This window comes from Haliotis rubra, unplaced genomic scaffold (genome assembly GCF_003918875.1).
Source record: "Haliotis rubra isolate DU_JTF1 unplaced genomic scaffold, ASM391887v1 Scf47, whole genome shotgun sequence".
NCBI classification, from domain to species: domain Eukaryota; kingdom Metazoa; phylum Mollusca; class Gastropoda; order Lepetellida; family Haliotidae; genus Haliotis; species Haliotis rubra.
In genome coordinates, this window is record NW_025767157.1 from 2261723 (window position 1) to 2285428 (window position 23706).

A 23706-nucleotide genomic window follows, 5' to 3' on the forward strand; every position below is an offset into this window, starting at 1 on the left:
GAGTGTGTATGTTTGACCTGGGCATGGGCGCGACATTATGCTTCAGACACTTTTATCAGGAATCGAATTATTTACAAATGAATAACAAAGACAACCGCCATGGAACAGATTAAACGAAGGTAAATGACTCGTTCGGGAGCATTTGTCTGTGAAAACATGGCGTTTGGTTGTAAAAGGAATAACTGCAGTGGTAGAACCCATGTTTTCTGGTCCGTGTTATTGTGTGTGTACAATATGAGTTATTGCAGACAACAGAAGCGTGCAATTGTATTTTCATATTATAATACTTTTACCGTGTGGAACATTATTGAACACATTCAGACAAAACAATAAAGGCCAGATTACCGAAAGAGAGTGTTATTATAACTGCTGAACGTCTAATACAGTGTACGTTTCGGTAGGGCGACTTATCTCGATAACCGACACAATCCACTTCTCAAACCATATGATTTCTTGGCATCATGGCGCCAGACTCCAAGGGCCATAAGTTGTCTAATCTCGTGTTCTGTGAGACTTTCTACTTATCAATCTCATAATGATATGGTCCCTTTATCTCTTAAGAGGCCCATATATGATATTGTTCGAGTGTGATGCCTGTTTATGTATTGATCATGTAGCCTGAAGATATTAAGCAAACAAGGTAATAAAATATATTTATTACATAGGCATAGTGTCAAGCTGATGTTTGATTGGCCATTCTGCCACCAAGTGTTTACCCTTACACATAGAGAGACCTAATACCACTCGACCCTCTCGGGAGAGCAGTGGCACAAGTAGGCATAAATACCCATGTATTGGATAATTACTAGGACCCGTCTCCTTCAGCCACTGTAAGAGATGAAAGACCTTCCCGGGGACGGCGAAGATTGTTTAACTGGTTATATGTGTTTGGAACGACACACCAGGGACGCAGCCTCGTGTCATTAAAGTTTAACGTAGGGAGAAATGCATTGATGGAGAGTAGAAGCTGTGTGTTTGTACAGAGCGAAGGTAAGTGAAGTCGACAGAAGGAGATCGGTTTTATGCTATGAAATTTATAGCACTAAGAGTTTATTGATACGCAGTAATTCTGCAGAAATGTTGATAATATTTAGATTGTGATTTGAGCTATACGAATCAGTCCGGACGTTTAAATAATAATTGGTTAATCTGTTTCAAAAGATGATAAAAATAATTCAATTTTCTAAAAATATTCTTTGTGGACTTAAGTTTATATTTCATGTTATTCATTTCGAGTTTTCAAAAATGGAAAAAAATGACAATACGATTTTGCTAGCAACATGTCTCCCTCCAAGGTTTTGGACTGTACACTGGCCAGCACATTCCTCTAGCAACACTGTTGCCAGGGTGCATAAGTCTTTGAAAGTCATTAATCAGTGTCTCTATTTCACTTATATGATTATACACTATCAGATAGGACGTATAGGACATGCCGGGGAGGGTTTCCACTCACAAGATTGCACTCATATATCAGTCGGGGGATTTAACCTGTTCTGGAGAGAGACACCGAACTCCGTGCGGGGTGGAGACAGATGATGTTCGGAGATTATATACCGACGTTGTGAAAGTCTAATCAGAAGATACCGAAAGAACTTGATTCAGATGTGTGTTTTTCATACTAAGATTTATTTTTTTAAATTTCAGATCTTATATCAATACGTACTTGTGAGTTAAAGCAGCAAGGTACTCGTACTGGAAGCTTCAACATTGCTTCTACTTTTTGTCATTTGTCTACACACGGGAATTGGATGTACACACGTGCTTGCTAAACAATTTCGCCTCAGGACTGTAGTATTGAGATATGGAATAACACTTCTTGTTTCACGTGCTTTGAGCGGTGCTGTGGACGATATTCAGACCAGTAGCCACATTGCAGCCCCTCAACCTGATACTTTCATAGCTAGTGCTTCCTTGACACAGTCGAGATGACAACGTAGTCAAAGTCAACGGTTTATACTGATATAACGCATCAACGTCATCGTCATGGAGGACACCGACGTCGACCGTTACCTAAAGGAGAGCTGTCGCAGCTTCAGAGAGGCAAAGGTGAAGAACTCCGCCAGGAGAAACTCGTTGATGAAGAAGACTCTCGGGATTGAAAATGAGCGCAAGATGGCGACGGTACAGATGAGCAGGGAGGAGAAACAGCTGAGAGAACAGCTGCGGCAGATGCAGATGGGGAAGAAGGTCACGGGCAACGCACACAAAGGTAGGGAACTCGTCATACTGTAGTAGCAGGTGACAACCAGTGTATATACAGATATACAGTGGTTGACACCAATCATACATGTATGTTTGATGATGCTGATAGGGTCATGGATTTCCATCAAACCGGTTATAGTGAAACCCTGTTATCCGAATTCCTCGCTTTCCAGACGATTCTGCAAGTAACGTCAACATTTATACACAGGCAATAACCTTGACAATCGTTTCGTAAATATAAATGCACGCTTGTAGATGCAGACAGGAGCGGGAACGGAACTGTCGTGGTGGGTGAACTTATGGCTTTTTACCGTGTACCACATGAAGATACTCACTGAAACATTCAAGCATTCAAATATCACGAATATCTCTACATATTCATTTCAAGATTTCTAAAGACAAAGGAGAGAATTTGATTCAATGTTTGTGGATTCTTATGCCAGGACATCCGCATGTATTTTCTGTGTTGGTCCGAACCATCCCCCTGCTGAGGCTTTGCCGTCACATCAAGCTGGCACGCCGTAATATTACCCAGATGCTGCTCTGAGCAGCGTTTAACACTCACCCTCCGAATTGCTATGATATGCTTTGAGAGCGTCTTATATGCATTAATACAGCACACTGCAACCAGTTTGAAGGGTTGATATCAGTGCTGGTCCTCCCCAGTAATTCTCGTCACTGCTGAATGCGTTTATGTAATTATATAACTCATGTTTGTTTGTGTGTTAGATTCTGGTCACCATGAAGCCCAAGAATCTTTATTGTTAATTTATTTATGCAGCTGTAATTATATTTGAAGGTCTTGACAAGAAGACGAAATCCAAGCCTGATACCAAGAAACGTCCGATCCCTTCCGGCGATGTGGATCCTTACCCTGTCACCTTCGCCGACAGGACACCCTCGCCCCACCGGAAGGGCAGACTCGAAGAAAAGGGTAGGTCGGCTCTGTGTTACAAGCTGGTTGATTTGTTGATATCGTTAGACCTGATGTTGGTTGATTTGTTGATATCGTTAGACCTGATGTTGGTTGATTTGTTGATATCGTTAGACCTGATGCTGGTGGATTTGCTGTGATATCATTAGACCTAATGTTGGTTGATTTGTTGTGATATCATTAGACCTGATGTTGGTTGATTTGTTGTGATATCATTAGACCTGATGCTGGTGGATTTGCTGTGATATCATTAGACCTGATGTTGGCTGATTTGTTGATATCGTTAGACCTGATGCTGGTGGATTTGCTGTGATATCATTAGACCTGATGCTGGTTGATTTGTTGTGATATCATTAGACCTGATGTTGGTTGATTTGTTGTGATATCATTAGACCTGATGTTGGTTGATTTGTTGTGATATCATTAGACCTGATGTTGGTTAATTTGTTGTGATATCGTTAGACCTGATGTTGGTTAATTTGTTGTGATATCGTTAGACCTGATGTTGGTTGATTTCTTGTGATATCGTTAGACCTAATGTTGGTTGATTTCTTGTGATATCGTTAGACCTGATGTTGATTGATTTCTTGTGATATCGTTAGACTCAATGTTGGTTGATTTGTTGTGATATCGTTAGACCTGATGTTGGTTGATTTGTTGTGATATCGTTAGACCTGATGTTGGTTGATTTGTTGTGCCATCGTTAGACCTGATGTTGGTTAATTTGTTATGACAACTTAAAACTTAATATTGGTTGATTTGTTGTGATATCACAGCTGATTATGGCTCTTTCCTCTGGTAAGTTTGATATAGACCCAGTAAGTACCACAATTTGCTTAGAAGAGTTGCGTCCCTTTTCTGTGTCAGGGCATACAGGGTTCAAATGCCAAATTTGGGAAATGCCACGTGCCATCGGTTTCACTAGTGTTGTAAACACGCACGCACGTCAAACCACCGTCCTGAAAGAGGACTTTTAATCTCAATTAACACCTTCTTTTTTGAAGAGACACAAGTTATATGGATTGACAACTTCTGTATTGCGATTGATGCATATTGACTCTGTCTGTGATGGACCTGGATGGAACTCAAGCTTCCATGCTTCAACCATTTATTGTCTCCAACCATGTTTTGCTTCCTGACATGAGTGAGTGAGTTTAGTTTTACGCTGCACTCAGCAATATTCCAGCTATATGGCGGCGGTCTGTAGATAATCGAGTCTGGACCAGACAATCCAGTGATCAACAGCATGAGCATCGATCTGCGCAATTGGGAACCGATGACATATGTCAACCAAGCCAGCGAGCCTGACCACCCGATCCCGTTAGTCGCCTCTTACGACAAGCATGGGTTACTGAATGTTCATTCTAACCCGGACCTTCACGGGTTGCTTCCTGACATGGATCATGTTTCGTGTGTTTTATACATTACATACCTAGCATTCAGAAATGTATGTGTACTTTAATAAATCGACATTTCCCAGTCGAGACTGGCGTGACACGGTGTAGTCGCGTGTTATCTCCGCCGTGGTGTACGGGTCACGGGCACATCGATTGCCTGTCAAAGGATGTGTTTAGTCAAGATCACCAGTGAACTTCCGACTTATTTAATCAAACACGGCGCCGAGGTTACCACGGCATCAGACAAATGAAATATTTGCTTCAATATATAGCCAAACTGTACATCGGCGATTGGTCTTAGCGATAACTGAAACCGGTCCTCCAGATATCCCTGTATCTTTGTGAAACCTTGTGTATGTGTAAGCACAGATCAGCCAAATGGTGTAATGCAGATCTTAGGCTACCGACCCATATACAATAGTTAATGTCATGCAGCATTTTACAAGCCATTTATGAAATCGCAGCTATAAGTTTCCCAAATTCACATACACACGCACACACAAGTCCCATCTCGTATGAAGATACCAGTTGTTTGCTCGCATGATTTCAGCTTTAGTCGCGCCACAATTTCATTTTCATTTAGTGGCAGTCTTGTAGGTTTTAACTCTTTCTTTGGTCAAGTATTGCCTCAGTACTTTAAAGGTGCTACCACATAATCAACCAGAATCCGGCCTGCGTTCCACTAAGAGATCACAGAACTACAGACTCGTGCCCTATATATTCGGACACTTGATGTAATTCCCATGTACATGTTATTTCAGTGTAGCATAAATAATTTTCATGAGGGAGTGTAGGATAGATCTTTGTAAAATTTGACAGGCAAATTTGAAACCATCTCTGCTCTGCGCACAAAGTTTCAATTTCAATTTTCCGACCACTATTTTACTAATGACATCACATTTACCCTCTAATTCCACAATGCACAACCCCATAGGCCGCCATGTTAAAGGAGTTCACGGCACTGTACATATGTTGATTAAATTGTTGCCGTTCGATAAATAAGCAACGGAAAATTAAACAGAAATTACCGTATGTCATTGTAGGTAAGATGATTCCTCACAAATGTGCATAATTTGACTTGGATCATACGAAAATTAAATTCATGAAAATTATTCATCCTACACTAAATTAACATGTAAGTTTATGGAAGTTACCTCAAGTGTCCGAATATAACTGGCACGTGTCTGTACTTTGATACACTAACATAGACTGTGTGGCCTACAATTGGAGCCCACGATCCTAGGGTTCTGACCCATCTAAGAGGAGCAACTCTGCACAGGGAATTCGACGCCTATGGCGACTGGGAAAGTCGTGACATGTATAGAAGTATTTGTAAGATTATACAATTCAACATGTTCCCAGTGACGAAGGCATCTAGCTCTGTAGAAGTGCGTTTCTTAGCCGGTCTAGAATCCAGTAGCCGATGCTCCCGAGTCCGAATCATCATTTGGGTGGAAGTGAATGATTTCTTTGACGTGTTTTCCAGATCAAAACTCCACCCCTTTATCATAACGGAAAGTATTCTTTCACCAATCCTGTTTTCTGTACACTGTTTCAGGTCGACTGTACGCTGCCAGACGACAGAGAAGAACTTCGCGAGAGTTCGAAGATCTCCGCGTGAACACGACGACAGGAAAGCTCCTTGCAGCGAAGACTCACAGCTCCAAACTGCTCATTCCATCTAGCCTCTCGCCCTACATAGCCAGGAGGATCATAGGATCGCAAAACAGCATGTCTTCCAGCGATGACCTTACTGGATCCGATGAAACGGAAATTCCAGGACCAGAAAGTTTGTCGGAGGAGCCAAGGAGCAAAGAAGAACTCCCGACCTCCAAGACTAAAGGTGGTTCAGCAGAGAAGTGACATGGACAGAAAATACACTTCTGTACAAGTCTTTGGTACAGGCTCTGACTCTTGATACACGAATGCCCGATTTCAGCGGTAATATCCCCCACAATCGACCTTGCGTCTCTTTGACATAAGCGACGTCTGTGTGTCAGTGTGAAACGAGTCAACTCAAAGACGTCTCAATTTTGATGTCATCAAAGTGGGTTTGAATAGTCAAGATGTGGATGTATGTAGATTACATCCTCATGAGACCTTGGGGTAGGATTCGATTCCATCGACAGACGACCCTTACTCGTGTACCAACCAGGGCCATACTTGTCCCTCCCATGACTGACTTCTTGCAGGATGCATGTTATATGTATAGTTTCCACAACAGGTACAGTGTTTATACCCGTACTGTGCATGATTGAGTTGTTTGATTGTTGTAGAGACTTCCATTGCCATTATAGTGTTGTTGGGTGGAAGTAGTATATAACTAAACCTGATAATTAGCGTGTATAACCTTTGAATGGCTGCCGAGCATTATGCTTGCTATGTTAGTAAAGATGGGGATATTTTCATTCGAACCAAGAATAGTAATCAACTTTGAAAGAATGGGTGTCTTAAATACAGAAGGAAGTCACACCAATGATATTGAAAAAATCTGTCTGTTATGGTGCCTTCGCCTATGGATTGACAATAGTGTCCCATCTGAAAGGAAAGCAAACGTATAAATATTGAAGGAGTGGCCTGACGGATTGGATCAGATGTTTCTGAACATCTCTTGGGAACTGGCAGGCTTCGCTTGGTTTACTGTTGGTGCAGTGACCATGAATTGATGTAAATGATGTAAATTCATTAGTAGTCCCTTTAGATGTGTCGTATCGCCTTCAAACTGACTTAAATATATACTACGCCGAAGATTACGACATATGTAGGAATCAGGTGTACATTAACATTTTAAGTTGATACGGTGACCATATTATGTCTAGAGCATGTATTTGTACCCTGTTTAAATCTTAGACATAATCATAATGCAATGAGGGTTATTGAAATACATCATTCAGATGTAACTAACAGAACAAGAACAATCAATCAATTTGCTGAGGCTAGTTCCCTTCTAGTGCTATTTACGTTGACATCTTCTGTCACAGATATCGAGGAACAAAACAACATAAACATACACATAGGTGTTATTGACCTACACTTATGACACCGGGTGTTTGGGGAACAGTGCGCGCTAATAGTTCAATCATTGATATGTTACAGCATGTTAACTGAGAAAAGAACTGGTATTTGAACTACGCATGTTAAAGTCGGCCGGTACCTTAATAGTTTGCGACAAAATAAATTGCGGTTGTTAGTGCTGGGTCATTATTGATTATTTAGCTAATGATGGTTCATTGGGAAAGATAAACCTCCATTTGTAATGAGTTCAGCCTCAATAATCCAGTGTGTTACGTCCCCATTAGGTCGCAACAGCTTTGTTTCGGATGTGACGTCACACCTCCATCGCGCATGTCCCTAGTTTAAGTAGAACGTCTGCTCGTCAAAGTAATTCGACTAGTAGCTTGCTATTTAGCGTCTTTTCTCATCAGATCAGACATTATATATAATGCACTGAATAATCGAAGTTTTAAAGACTCGAATAATCTAGATTTCAGCAGTCGCCCAATCACCAGACGAGAGTGCTAAAATAGATTTACATCTTTATATACCATTGTTACGAAGTTCTGTCACTGATTGCACAGTTATTTGGTCATTCATATTGGTCAAGCGAACTGCGGTTTCTTCCAGCTTGACCACTAGTGTGTGACACATAGCTTTACCATTGTTAGCATGGTGTTCGTGTCTGGGCCTAGCCGTCGATGTGTGTCTCTGATGCATATGAATCACTTTTACTATATTCGAATATGTATTAGTTTGTATGCGTGATATCTGTTTCTTTGGGGTTGATGTTTTATACAAAGACAGGGGTTTTCCGATAACCTTCGTCATGCACAAGGTGAGATCTTGTCCCCAAGCTGAGACCGGTTTAAGGAAAGGTCAGTTACTTTGTCCAGCGATCTAGTATGGCTTTTAGTTTACAGATTGCTAGAGTAGTTTAACAAGCATCCCAATAACATCCGTCCGCTGCACTGTATATATACTCCTATCGGAAAGTTAAGTTGACTTATAGTTTTCGAGTTGTAGCAAGCCCCCATAGACGGGCTAGCAGGTCTAGTTTCTAGCAGGTGTTGTGTTCAGACACAAGAAGGACACCAAATACATTGTCGACTATTAACAAAAGTTATAGGTATGACATTCTAACGGCCAATCAAGAGTCTTTACTTCAGAGATTCCATTTTAATCTGGAGTCCTGTCTGCTTGCCCAGGATATGAGACCCGTTCGTGTGGTTTCACGTTTCACCAAGACAGTAGACACCTATGACCTGATTCACTGAGAGCTGTATTCCCACTTAAGCGAGTGAATGAGTATAATGTTACGCCGCTGTGTACAGTACTACAGTTATATTACGGAGCGTCCGCTTCTGTGGGAGGAGAGCCCGGATGATGCAGGTCGACTTTCAAGAAACCAACGAGAACGGCTAAGATGCAGAGAAACCTAGAAATTTACCGGAATTGGAACCCGCAACCATAGGTTCCTCCCAGTTTAAGCTCACATAACCATTCAAAACTGCGTTTCACGCCACTCGCCTCCCGTTCCGCACCTAACCCTTCCTCCCTCCCACACTTCATCCCAACCAACCAAGGACATGTACGTTGATGTACATGTATATGCCTTTATGAAGTGTACTCGGTGTTTGACATGATCCTGCTATCCTTCTTAGGTTTAATATTTAATATCCAATTTAATGAAGGCGTAAATTTGCTTATAATGTACAACAGTTTTAATATGTTTAATAAATACAATACACTAATTAATTACCGGGCTCTGTCCTCTATCTGCGATGATCACACAAGAGTCGGGACACCACCTGGCCGAAAGGAAGAAAATGGCCCCTCGCTACTACATGTGTTTAGATCTTAAACACAAACATAATTGGTTACATGTTAATCTTTCAAAAGATCAGAAGCCGTTGCACGTCCAAAGGACTGGAGATGCGTATAGTTACTAGTTTGTCCTCAAGTAATGGCATGCGCCCCTGAATGTGGCACTAATCCACAGACCTATATGTACACTTAACACTGCATTACAAACATCAACCTTGCGGTTATCATTATCCTGATAAAGAGACCAAGTCACTAATTACATACAGACCCAAGTTTCAGATTTGAATACATCTCTTATTACAATGTCTACAATAAGACCGACCATGGACACAAGATCTTGAGGAAATGTGCCTCCCTTTTATTCAGGAAAATATTCACCATTTTACGTATTGTATCGTGTATGACATATTTGTATGACCTCTCTTTGAGATACTTGTTGCGTGACAACCCTGTTCCCATCATCGATTATGCAGGGACATATATCCACATTATGCTTTGATAAATGCCCGGGATCCATTGACCACCAAATTCCGTTTGCAAGGAAGTGAGTTTACTATGCCATGTTTCTTACCACTAACGATACACAGAACGTCTCTGACTGGATGGTTAATGTACACGCTTTCTTAATCGGACTTAACACAAAGCTATGGTAGCTAATGGACTTAACACAAAGCTATGGTAGCTAAATTTTTATCAGGATGGTGATATAATACACTGGATAATCGAGGACGCGCAACATCATGGGGCTAGGTGAATTGTAGCTGCTCACCAAAATCGTTAGCTGTTCCCATATATAACTACACGTGGTCAGAATAATGAGCATAGTGACATCAACATAGACCCATCTTCGATCTCACCTTCACGAGGATGTCATACACTCTGGTATCCAGCATACTGCTATTTGTCTTGGCATCCTTGAGTTGAGTTAACTAGACTGGGATTTCATACAGAACGCATGACCATGCCTGCTCAAAAATTCATTGACATATATTTTATTGATTCGTCAGTCCTTTGCAACATAAAACCCCAAAACTGTCAATTTTTGGCATACCGGATAAACAATTCAGTACATCCAGCTTACATCACTACGGGCCCCCGGGATGCCGCTTAACAGGTCCAGGCATCCGTCGTCCCAAAAGGGTGCCAATTGGCAGCTCCTTTACAAGCATCCTGTTTGTGAGCATGGCGTTGTGGTCTGTCATTTCTTCCCCAGTCGTTTAGGTGAAGCATTTGTTTCTTTCTGACCTCTCCTGCTGGGTGGGCTTCCTGGAGTGGGGGAACGTCCTGGATGATCACCAGGTGGCGCGCCAAGGGAGTTAACTCTCTTATGAAGGTCTGACACCGACCTCTGTAAAGGTCGATGTGACTTGTGCAGCAGACTGGGCTTGTTGTCATCTATCGACTTGTGATGTGACTCGTGTCCAGTGGGTGGTCGTCTTGGGCTGGAAGTTTTGGGGCGAAGGAAACCAGATTTATGTGTGAGCGCAAACAGATGAAGACTTCCGGTGGCAGTATGCATCAGCAGATCTTCAAATTCTTTGGACTTCCGGCGGCCACGACTTCTGGTGTACTGGAAACCTTGACCAAACAGGAAGGGGTTGTAAATATTGTGAAATAAGTAAAGTTGCTTGCCTTAACGTTCAGTTTTACAGTTGCGCTTGTGGGACCCACCAGGTAAAAACTGTTCTTGGAATCTTTGGCCTTTTCACTGTTTGATAGTCTCTAATAACTTCGGGGCTAAGTTTGCACCATTGCGCTGAACGATTTCATTGACATTGTCTACATTTGTGTGTGTGTTTACGATTAAATAAAAAGTCTGGGAAGTTATCATTCTTTGCTTATTTATTGCTAAGAATTGACTTTAGTTAATATATGTCTTTTGAGGGCAAAAACATAAAAACCACTTTATATCTCCATAAATACTGGGCCACTTCGAAGCTAAATGTGCTTACCTTCCGTACTGAATCTGCTGGATGGGTCGAATACATCATTGCCACACTTGTTCTGCATCAGGGTGACGAGATCCACCTCCGCCTCGCTGTCATCTGTGAAGAACACATTAAAACACATGTAAAGCAAGGAGACTGCAGGGAAACAGTTCTCATAGGAGAGACGCCTTCTATACGAAATGCCCAATTACAACAGTAACTGTACTTAAACTATGTATGCAGATAACACTGCCGATGTTGTTCTTTCCTGTGACTGTGTTGGTCCGAATGTCTTATAACGCTGAACATGCAGTTGATCAGCTACCAGGTGATCATGAAATGGTTTTGTTTGACCGTAAATATCGCTTTACGCTATATCGCTTGCGCATATACCACTGCTTGCTGCAAAGAGGAATGACACAAAACACAGTTGCCAAAATTTAAGGTTCATCGGAACAGAGCATCAGAGACGTCATCAGACGTCATCTACAGCAGGGCAATACTCATGACTTGCCATGGGCCGGTTGTCCACGTGTGACGTCACGGCAGCAAGACAACCATGTTCGGTTTGTGCATCTACGGAATGTACACTAAACTGCAGCATTAACAACTCGTACAATTCGTGGGGACCAGTTAGTGGTAGAACCGTACGCATCCAGTTGAAATAGCACCACACCCGACCCCAAGGCCTGGCAATACCCCAAATTTGCGTATCCAGAATGGAGGAGAGCATTACTCACTATTGGCAATTTGTGTATGGTGTACACATGACGACATTCGACGTCATAATCTACCCTTTGTTCAAATACAATGGGTAACGTCACCTCACAGCAGGGCCCCGTTCCTCAAACCGATCGTAGCGCTAGGTTGATCGTAACTCCTATACTTTAACATAGACTTACGACTGTCGTAGCGCTGCGATCGCCTAGAAGAACGGGGCCCAGGACCATTACCATGGTGCACGCATTCCAGAATTTGTGAAGCATCAACGTTGGCTGGATTTGGCTAATCTTTGGCTGACATGAGAAACAACATCCCCAGCCAGTTTGCAATCATCTGGTGTCGTCAATACTAAGTATGTCGACGTTGTCACGCCTGTACGTATATATGGTGGTCACGCCCGATATTGACATTGTTAACTGAGTCGTTGCATCGCCCATCTTTTAAAGCGAGTCTTTTTGTCTCCTGGTATGTTTTTCGCCAGTTAATATCTAACCATAAAACACTGACAAAATGAATGACAAAATATTATGTTCTTATTGTGATTAACATGACATTTACGCTATATTATGTGAAGCACATTTACTTTCTTCCGCCAGTATGTAAAGAAAATCTAAAGTTCGTATAACATACATACGATTGGTAAAGAATAGAGATTGATTGGTACAGACGTAAGTTTCATTTGATAGTCATTTACTCTATAGTGTCTCGCCGACCATTACAATAGAACTTTGTTATCGCTTCGTCTGTACAGGATACTTAAGCCTAAATAATAGGCTTGATGGTTGTTCATTGACTGATTGAAAGACAACCCCGTATCCATGCTGCAGGTGTTTAGTGTCGACCGGCAGACCAAAGTTACTGTATCAGTCAACAACAAGAGTGTTAACACCTGTAGGCCGGAACGGCAGGTGATAAGGGTATTAATGAGACACGATAGATCGGAAATCAGGCTTTGATCAGGTTTAACCCCTGTGATAGCGACGCCACGTGAACATGGCTTGGCGCTAGCGTCCATTGCACCTGCCCTGGGGGACCAACACATTACATTGATCAATGTAGACAAAAACTAATGCAAAGCAACGTCAGTTTTACCGTAATCCAGACAAATATTTCGTACAGCGGGTAGATTATTTGTCGTAAAACGTGAATCGTCCTACATAGATGAAATTCAGAATCGTCAATTGTTGTACAGCTGAAGATTTTTAATACGTACAACTTTCCTTCATACAGCTTACTGATACGTTAGAGAAATAAGATGAGACATTGCCGGTAAACGTGCCACAACATTATAACTAAACCATTTGCTGTTATATTTTTAAAACTATATTTTGAAAAGTTATCCACCACCAAGATGTTACCCTATCCCAAACAGCTTCACTACATTTCTACAACAGTGTATCCAACATTCAACTCCCCCGGGACTTCACAAATCGGGCTGCATAGTTCAACAATTACCATCCGATCAGTCAAATACCAACAACGAACCATTGCTTATTAGTCCACTAATACATACCACAAAATATACAACTGATATATACAACTCAACGCTGAGAAGTAGTAAGGGAAAGCCATACCGTCTGTGCGTGATTTGTGTTGGTCAGTCCTCAGCTTTGTCAGTCTGTCCAACATGGCCTTTCGTTCCACGTCCACTCTCTTCGACATTGTCCGAGGGGACACAAACGTGTGTGTTACGGTAAGGATGATACACAGAGGTCTTCAGAACATCAGTGTTTGATTTCTCTGGGTGGTGCACATTCCAGGGTAAGCGTAATGGCCGCTATCACGTACCGATATGTGCTGAAGATCTGTATAAGTCGCTTTAATACATTAAATGCGGCATTGGATCAAGAGAATTGTGAATCACCCCAATTTTGACTCAGTCGCAAATCCGGGTGAAATCACTATCTCATGACGTCATCCATGTAAATTCTGTAATTCCATTCTCATTTATTTATCACAGTTACATCCGACGTACTTTATGAGCACGGGGTGTACACCTCTAGGTGCCCTTGACGCCTGCTGGGCTGATTCCTGTCATACACGACATCACCTTCAGGAGTGTCTATAGCAGTGAAGGGGGCGTGTCGCCGCACGGACCTCAATGTAAACAACCCTTTCAGGCTCGAGCGTGGTGACGTTAGACTGTAATCGAACCCCTTCTAATTAAATCCATGATAAATCGGAGGAGTGTTGATTTCGCCACTTTCATGTCGACCTTTGATTGATCCTTCGTAATATTATTTCAAACGTTAACAGTTTGGGTCGATAAATGTAACATTCTTCAACGAGCATGCCTTTGCACTGTTTCTTCTATACGAGCTACATGCAAATAACTTGAAATTGATAATGTCTACCAGTTGTAAACAGCAATAAGCTTTGATTTCAGTCATCGCTCAGACTGCTGACACAGTTGGATATACAACTGTATTTTAATTCTCATAATCGCCACTTTGTATTTTTCCATCTGATTTCCTTCCACGGGATACTTATTATACTCAACTCAATGGGAGTCCAGTTCTGAGGACACTGTTTAGAAATGGGCCGTGGAGTTCAACAGGGGAGGAAGGAGCCCGGACTAAGAAACATGGAAATCAAAGGCTTGGGTTCCCAGTTATCAACCGGACACTTTACAACACCCAAAGCGTAGATGTAGGAAACAACCTCCGATGATGACGATGTCAATTTGGCTTCGGTTTCCTGTGGATTCCAAACTTTCTCTCAAAAGGTCAGACCATGAATCGGTCAATATTATGCTTATTCGCTAAAGCAACTGCGTGATAATACCAAGGCTCAACGCCGTGTATAACTTGCTTTAAGTGGTTCCTTCACTATGACAATGCAGCTGTGAAGACGTCTGCTGTCGCCATGGTTGCGATGCATGCATGTGACTTTGAACGTTTTACCTTATCTACCAGATTTAGCGTTTGTCCCAATTGTGTAGATAGATGTTCATGGTGTCAATCTCAGGATAGTCTGTTCCAGACTTGATGATCAACAGAATGCTGGAATACTCTGTGTGTGGCGTTAAGCAGCAAACAGAGAACTAACAAAAAACAAAACTTAACTTCACTGTGGATTCTGGAGTGAATTTGGCGTTAGGCTTCATACAGGATATCGCCATGCAGTGCGTGCATGCTTCAACAAAGAGTTTTGGGACCTTTTTGAAAGCCTTATCAGGGATATGTGATAAATGTGTTATAATACCGAACGGGTGTATGATATTGATTAACAGGTAGCAACAGTGTGGATGATACTAGTATATAACATTCTGGCGTCAGTCTGGTTATAGTGATCTTATGCCTAGCGATATGAAAGAGATATTTCTGTTAATGGAAATGATTCTTGTATCTGTTTCTTGTCCAGTCCGATTTATAATGATGAAAGAAATGATTCATACTTTCATGACTGCTTGCTTTTGCTAAAAGTATTAAGTTAATGATCATGTGATTTTATATAATGCCTTCATAGCTATAGCCATGTACTGGAGAGGTATTAGGGGCGGTGGGGTAGCCTAGTGGTTAAAGCGTTGGCTCGTCACGCCGAAGACCCGGGTTCGATTCCCCACATGGGCACAATGTGTTAAGCCCATTTCTGGTGTCCCCCGCCATGATATTGCTGGAATATTGCTAAAAGCGGCGTAAAACTAAACTCAGTCAGTCAGTCAGTGGAGAGGTATTAACATGAGACTTCTTGGCTTGTATACCCATCAAGATTCAAGAGCATATTCTTGTTGAGATGTAGGGACATACTTGATCTGAATTTAAAATCAAGTTCATATTATCCAGGTATTACATGTAAAATCATCAACTTGGTTGTAGAAATCAGAAGCACTATTGTACTCGCACATTTTAGATGCAAGAAAATGCAAATCACTAAATACGGGCTGGTTTAATATTAGGGCGCAGATTCAGGGACCGTTGTGACGTTTGATTGACGTACGCTAAAGGTGGATTTCAAATGGTATTAAACTGACACATGTCAACATAGACGAGTGTGTTATCAGTTTGGTAGGTAAGACGAATATTGGGGATTTACCAGTGGGAAACAGATTCAAATCTTTACTGCCATTCAGAAAGTGGCCAGATGTAACAGCTGTTATATTTGAGAATTAACTTTCTCAGGAAAGTCCCATCTGGGATTCCAACCCACACTCTCAGTGTGGGGCACGTAATCGTTAGCACACAAAGTCAGCGATCTAACCCACTCAGCCTCCACAAAACAGAAGTCCGACAACTGGTGGTCACGATCACGTACTTTGTGTACCCTCTGAGAGTGTGGGATCGGATCCCGGCTGGGACTCAACCTCCAAAATTACTAAAATCTGTGTGAGAATAATGTATAAGGATGGTTATATTGTGGACGAGTACGAGCATGTTGCTGAAACCGGCAAGAAACATATGGTCAAGGCGAACCAGGTTCCAACCCACGAGGGGCGGTTGGGTAGCCTAGTGGTTAAAGCACTTGCTCGTCACGCCGAAGACCCGGGTTCGATTCCCCACTCGTACAAAGTGTGAAACCCATTTCTGGTGTTCCCCCGCCGAGATATTGTTGGAATATTGCTAAAAGCGGCGTGAACCCATACTCATTCACTTGAGTCATTTACTCCAACCCACAATCATAGGTTTCTGTCACCCTAGGGCACCGAGATGTCAACACTAACGTATTTGTATCTACTGTAAATCACCTAACGTCTGTGAGTGTTGTGGTGGGGATGCGTGAGGCACGCAGATTATAAGCATATCATAGCGTGTCATCTTAACGCGGGGAAAGACTCTAGGATGTTTACCACTTTGAAACCCACGAGCAAGAATATGGTGCTGAGCAAGCTAGAAACGAAACACGGGATAATAGGTTTTATTGCGCCAAAGGGTCGCACTTCTTCACAGGGAACTGCACTGCTTCAGATGATCGGCCACCAATGCCCCTTATGAGGGTGAAGTAAAACTGTATAACTCTTTGTTGGAACGCAATAAAACCAATATACCATTAAGGAAGGATAACATTGGATGAACAACTTCTTTATTGCTGTGAGAGCGACGTTTCGGTGTAGGTTCTAACACCGTTATCAAGCAAGTGATGAACAGCATAAGGATGGAGGAGCATATATACAAGTTAGAGCAGATGTTTGTACAGTCCAATGGGGATTAGGAAGCCAGACACAATAACAACACAAGGGCTAGAAGCCAGACACAATAACAACACAAGGGCTTTGATGAACACGTTAACAAATGAAGCCTGGAAGGTACACAATGAGAAGTGAAACCTGTGGTATAAACAGGAGATTATGAGGATGATGCGTTGTATACATAAATGGGGGATTATGAGGATGATGCGTTGTATACATAAATGGGGGATTATGAGGATGATGCGTTGTATACATAAATGGGAGGATTATAAATGGAGATTATAGAGGATGATGAGGATCATTAATGATTAGCTGGTAGTACGCAGGAGGTATGTAGTAACCTTGGTCACGGTTGATTGATGGCTGGAGTCTTTTGATGTAGATGGCTTCTTGGAGTTTCCTGAGTTTATAGTCTTTGACGTTGGTGTTTAGGGTTTGGGTTTGGTCCCACTGGATATTGTGGTGGGGATTGTCTTTGATGTGATCTGAAAGGGCTGATTTTGGTTGCCGACAAAGACATTTTAATCTGAGTGAGTTGACATGTTTAATTGTGATAGAACAATGTATATGAGACTGACAAGACTTGTTCACTTCTGGTCGGAGTTACCCGTTTCATCTGTACAATCCGGCACGCTGTCTAAACCGGATTATTTCTTTAGTCTAGTCCCGACGAGTGTCGGTTTAGACAGCTTCCACTGTATATTGTTATCCTTCCTTACTGCTCCAACGTCTAGATGCCTCTCAAAGAAGCAATATACCATTAACATCAATATGTATATACACACTGTCCATGTTTACACAAGTGACGACCGTGTGACTTTCACATCCTGTGACCGATTCTCACAATAAAATGTGTCGGAACCAAAAATGAAAACATTAGTGATATATTTATTCAAACACAAGTACAATCAAAATACTGTTTTCATATCATTTAACATCATATTGCGTAAAAGAGTATAAATCGTAAACGTACTGGTTTGGCGTCGTGGCACCGTTGTATAAGAAAGAACAAGACTGGTCGTTACTTACTGGCAAGTTATTACGGGTGGATTTGTCATCATTGATTACATGGCTATTGGAACGCTTTCCACACTGAGGTCACTTTTATTTCGGGTACGCCACAATGCAGGCGTGAAAAGAAGACTTGAAAATGCTTTGGTTAGATAGCACTATTTTGGATGAGGCTTGATTCGACATTAAAGGTCCATGAAGTGAATTGGTGTTCGACGTCTACTTGACGGTGGTCTCGTCTGGTGGCAATCACAGTTCATGTACCGGAATATCTTCACGCAGTGCTCTCCCTTTACGCTAAATTCCGTGGCCACCAGATGTCCCTCTCGGCCGACGCTGATGGAGTGTATTGCACCTGCGCCGTCTACAGGGGAGAGGAGTTGTTGAAGGAGAACCCCTCTCTCGGTGTACAGGTTCACTGTATGGTTAAGCGTGTCGGAAACGAGTACCTCACCCACAAGGTTCACACAGATTCCCCCTGGAACAAGCGCGAGAGCCTCCCCACAAGAACTAGGCCGGAACCTGTTCAGACAGCGGCCATCATACGCGAAGAACTTGACCTGGGAATCAGCTGGGTCACTGACTATGATTTCTTCTTTGTTGTTCGCACAAATTTGAACAGGGCAGCTTGAAGTGGCTTTCCCGCCAAGTTTGAATGAGCGCAACAGTTTCCCAACACGGCCATGTATTTCTATTGTCCTCGCCGTTGTTGCCACTATGATCTTGAAAGAGATATCACAGGCAAGGCTATATGGTTCGTGTTCGGTTGGAAACAGATATTTAAATTTTCCTTCCGCTGTGAAGACTTGAATTCTCTTGTTGCGTCTGTCTGCCACAACCAGATCGCCATTGGGCAGCTCACAAACATCAACGGGCTCATTAAACTGACCTGGTTCCGTGCCTTTGACTCCAAACTTCACCTTGTAAACGCCCATTTGATTTAGGATTTGGACACGGTGGTTCTGACTGTCCGCAATGACGATGTCGCAGGAGTCAGTAGCAGTCAGGCCGCGTGGGTAGTGGAAGTCGCCGCTCTGGGTTCCGAGCTCACCCGTCCTCAGAAGGAGCTTGTCTGGTCTGGACAGAAAAATGGCTATTGTCTTCATGACGTATATTTTGTCTGAGACGTTAGTTTTGTTCAGATAAAAGAAGTGAAGAATGTCCCGGTTGAAATAATGAATGTATATTGTTTCCTGAACAACTGAATCTTATTGAATTTATTAACACACCGGAGTAATATATTCAAGAAATATAATTATTATGTAAAACGACTTTGAACCGATATAAAAAAGGCAGAGTGGAAAGTTTTGTTTGTTGGTTTGTTGTTTAACGCCGCACTCAGCAATATTCTATGTGGCGGTGGCCTGCAAACAATTGAGTCTGGACCAGACAATCCAGTGACCAACAGCATGAGCATCGATCTGTCCACTCGATAACGTTATTCGTGTCTTACGACAAGCATAGGTTGCTGAAGACCATTCTAACCCGGATCTTCAAAGATCGATTTTAAAAAATAATGATGGCATAGCATTGGTAAAATCAGATGCCAATACAGTTAGGCGTAATCAGGTACTGACGGTCTCTTGCCACGCGTCTTCTCCTCGGGCGTTTTGTGCAGATTCTCCGTGTATTCATACGTCTGCCTCAGACCACGTGACAGCAGTTTCGCCTCCCAATCCCGGGGGTCTCTCATTTCCCGGGCAAACTCGGGTCCACAGTCATGCGCTGCAAAGAAGCGATATAAGGACGAATATTTAACTCAAACGAAAAGATGGAAATTCCTTGAACTGAAAAGCAATATTCTGCTGAAGTCCATGTTCGAGACGGCATACTCAAATTTAATGGTACCACTGGTCAAAGGAGCTACACAGTAAAATATACATGTATATATTTGAGATATATGTATTTGAGATTAAATCACTTATAAAGCATATTACAAAAAAGGATAGTGAAAGAAAATTGTATAATTTGTTTTGCTATACAGTTCGTAACTCGTAACTATACAAATTTAACATTACTAAGGGTGGTAATTGAAGCGTTCGTAAAATAGCATCTTGAGTATTAAAAGTTCTGGCAGGTTGTTGTAGAATATCAAATGTTCTTAGTTTGTTTGCGTGTAAGTGTCCTTTGTCGTACACAATTACGCCGACCGCTATTGTTAATCTAAATTTTATGAGAAAATAAATCTATTTGGGACTATGTTTTCTTTCCTTTTCTTTTAGGGGTCAGTCCTTACTAACAATCTAGCTTGCACTGAACCTTCCAACAGTTAGTTAGTTTTACGCCGTCTTTAGCAATATTCAGCAGTGTAACAGCGGAGGGAGGGTGGGGGTGGCGGAACAGCAGAAATAGGCTTCACTCAAACTGTCTGCAAGAAAAGGGGTTTACAAAGGACTGGGTAACTCACCTGGCCTGTCCCCCTTCTGCTTGTACAGGTGTCTGTTGGCATCATGGTACAGTTGTCTGTAAGACCTGGCAGGAGCCGGGGGTTGGGGATGTGTACCCCAGACTGTACAGTCGGTAGCGGGACAGGTAGTCGACCATACTTCACCTGACACAACACAGTTGGTTACATAAGTGTGGGTTATGTTGGTTTTATGACAGGAAAGTATTAACACTGTGTGACAGAGAAAACATTTATTTTTCAAACGAGATAACCCAAACTCGTTATAATGGAATATATTATTCCGAAACGTTATTGTTCTGCGTGAAGATCTGACAAGCTTTCCACGTGAGGGCGTCAGGTGGCATGACAATCAGCCAATCAGTGTGAAGGGATAAAAATTCTCAGAATGACCGAACCAACCATTCAGAGAAGCATTTCTGAAGCTGGAACACGAGAGGATATCGTGTCGAGGTTAAAGGGCTTATTTTAAGGGATACTGGAGATGGCATGCGAATGTGAAAACTTATTATTAGCTGTCGAGACGAAATCGTAGCATCTCGCCAAGACGGATAGGCCGTGATGTCAACCATGGTGACGTCACAATTCAACAATGATGTAGGAAAATATAATAAGCTGGGCCCTGTATCTATGACGTCAACAATGCTACCTACAGGAAGTTTAGTCTCGAATGATTTATTTTTTCCAATTCCGAGGGACTTTCAACATTATTTCATTTGTGAGTTGTCACGACACTTTCCTCTATTTCACTCCTAATGTTTCTTTCTGACCAAAATGTGGGTCTCTTGATCCTAAGTTTGATACGTCATGAACAATCGATGACGTCATCTTCGAGTATTTGTGTAAAGAGATACTACGTGACCATGCCAGCATGGTCTTCTTTGAACACAATCACAACGAGACATGTGGAACAAGCGTTTGATCTATGATCGACCGTTAACTATCAGTAGAATGAATGAGAGCAGTGGCGTTACATCAAAATTATGATACATTTATTACAGTTTACTGGGAACCACTGTGGTGATGAATAGATATTGTCCCCGACAAATGTCCACATCTCGTGACATCTCTTTGATTGGTATTAATATAATATAGAAATCGTTATTTGGTTATCTTCATTATGTATTCAGTGGATAAATACAGGCTTCTTCGAAGTAGAGCATAAATTATGAACAGGTGTTTTCTGACAGTCAGTGTATAATAAAGGGATACATCGAACATCACTCGCTCATATCCATATATTGCTTGTTACCTTCTCTTGACCAATATGCTTCTGACATCAATTCCTCCTTTTTTTTCCTTCAGAAATGTCCAGTCGATTACTCATTGTCATTCTGATGAGGCCATATTCAAGGAACGCATTTGTGTTCATTATGTTAATCGACCGCCTCCGTGGTGTAGTGGTTAGAACGTCCGCCAGGAGAGCGGAAGGTCGCGGGTTCGATCCCCGACCGCGTCATACCAAAAGACGTAACGGTACTTGTTGGTCCCTGCTGGCGCTCGGCATTAATGGGTACAACAAGGACTGGTCGGTATGGTACCTCAGTTGGCTAGCACCATAAAACCAGTTTCAGTCTAGGCTAGTACAAGCAGCCACACATACACACGCATGCATGTCGTCATATGAGCGAAATATTCTCCAGCACGACGTTAAACCCAATTTCACCTCACCTCATTATGTTAATCGGGTGATGAGAAAAGTAGTTAACTGGATGATTCCTGGATTGTCTTCAATGTGATTTTTCCAAAAACATTAATAGAAGGACTGTTTGAGCTTGATCATCAGCTACGACTAGCTCCTGATGTTCGGTTTCAGCAGACTTCCAATGTTTACACCAAAAGAAACACGGATTGTGTGTTTACGGTATGCTGGGACGGTCAACACGTCCCAAAACCTCAAAAACACATTATTTTATTAAATATGTCAATCTTTCCACGATCCAACATTAACCATAACCCTCCTGATCGGCAAAATGCCTAGACCAGGAGTGTCCATGTACAGATATCGATCTTATTTGGGTGAGCGTGATCGGTGTATGTTGTAGAGGTATGTGTTTAGGGGATGTCTGTTGATACAGGTCCGGTGTGTTCCAAATTGTCATTCAAACATTGAAAGCTGTTGTTCTACAATTCTATATGACGAATATTACATTGGGGCATATTTATTATGGGTAGATAATTGCTACATTACCGTAATATTGTATGGTTGTACTATAGTATCCAAACTGAATACCTTGTATACTGGTCATTGGCGGGTCAACATTCATTTCAAAGTACAAATGAATCTAAAACCAATGGCCAATCTCTTAGCGATCAGCGGGAAAAAATACGTTTGACATTATATTGTATGAGATTCAGTAACTGCACGCCAGGTATGTGATTACGAGATAATTGATCAATCACAAGTTGAATAATTTATTGACGTGACAGGTCTAAGAACCCTTGTAATTATATCATTAGTTATCAACGTCGCACAACAAAATCCAGTAATGATGTCAATATAGTATTCTCCGACAGATATTAATATCAACAATTTTTAAAAGCAGTATTCCAGCAAGTTAGTAAATCACGGTAATAAACAAAAGGGAGATAACTCGATATCAGAACGTCTTTGTCGCCTGTCACAGTTATGTGACAACATGATCAAATATTTCGCTTCTTTTCCCCAAGTTAGCTCAAATGGACACACACAACAGCTGCTGTTCACATGTGACCTTCTGACATTATTGTCGTAGTGCAAGTTACACAAGTTTCAATTTATACCGACCTACCTGTCTCGATATCACAATCTTATCACCATGATGACATTCGATCCGATAGCAACGCGTCGTTGACAACCAGCAAAGTCTACTACGCATGCGCGCGGGCGTCGCATAACAATCGTATCCTGATGCATGGAAAGAACAGCTTTGTTCCCAAACCAACCGGAGCTTTTTCAAACATAATTAACGTGAAGATTTAACCAATTCTACCTTACAAGGGCATCAGGATATTAATTCGTGTGTTTCCCATAGTGAAAAATATTTTCATTTGGTAAACATTGGCGGATCCAAGGGGGGTTCAGTGGGTTCGAACCCCGCCCCTTCTGAAAATGACTGAAGATCACATTGCATTGAAGTTAATGTTTTGCATTGGAAGATTCCTGGATGCGCCTATGTATA

General features: G+C 41.9%; 3 protein-coding genes across 3 annotated transcripts; 1 reads left to right on the forward strand and 2 right to left on the reverse strand.

Annotated features, from left to right (window-relative positions):
- Positions 1–1597: 1597 nt before the first annotated feature.
- LOC124290541 lies at positions 1598–8939 on the forward strand. Its single transcript, XM_046727289.1, has 3 exons — positions 1598–2209; positions 3002–3136; positions 6092–8939. Exons 1-3 carry the CDS (start codon positions 1984–1986, stop codon positions 6394–6396), a joined length of 666 nt encoding a protein of 221 aa, XP_046583245.1. The 5' UTR covers positions 1598–1983; the 3' UTR covers positions 6397–8939.
- Positions 8940–9691: 752 nt separating this feature from the next.
- LOC124290648 lies at positions 9692–14065 on the reverse strand. The gene is made up of 3 exons (XM_046727435.1): positions 13580–14065; positions 11307–11399; positions 9692–10932 (listed from the first exon to the last, which is right to left on the reverse strand). Exons 1-3 carry the CDS (start codon positions 13665–13667, stop codon positions 10553–10555), a joined length of 561 nt encoding a protein of 186 aa, XP_046583391.1. The 5' UTR covers positions 13668–14065; the 3' UTR covers positions 9692–10552.
- A 3935-nt stretch (positions 14066–18000) lies between these two features.
- Positions 18001–23378, reverse strand: LOC124290651 (tripartite motif-containing protein 2-like). Its single transcript, XM_046727437.1, has 4 exons — positions 23317–23378; positions 20549–20692; positions 19719–19866; positions 18001–19218 (listed from the first exon to the last, which is right to left on the reverse strand). Exons 3-4 carry the CDS (start codon positions 19832–19834, stop codon positions 18327–18329), a joined length of 1008 nt encoding a protein of 335 aa, XP_046583393.1. The 5' UTR covers positions 19835–19866; positions 20549–20692; positions 23317–23378; the 3' UTR covers positions 18001–18326.
- Between the last annotated feature and the right edge of the window lie 328 nt (positions 23379–23706).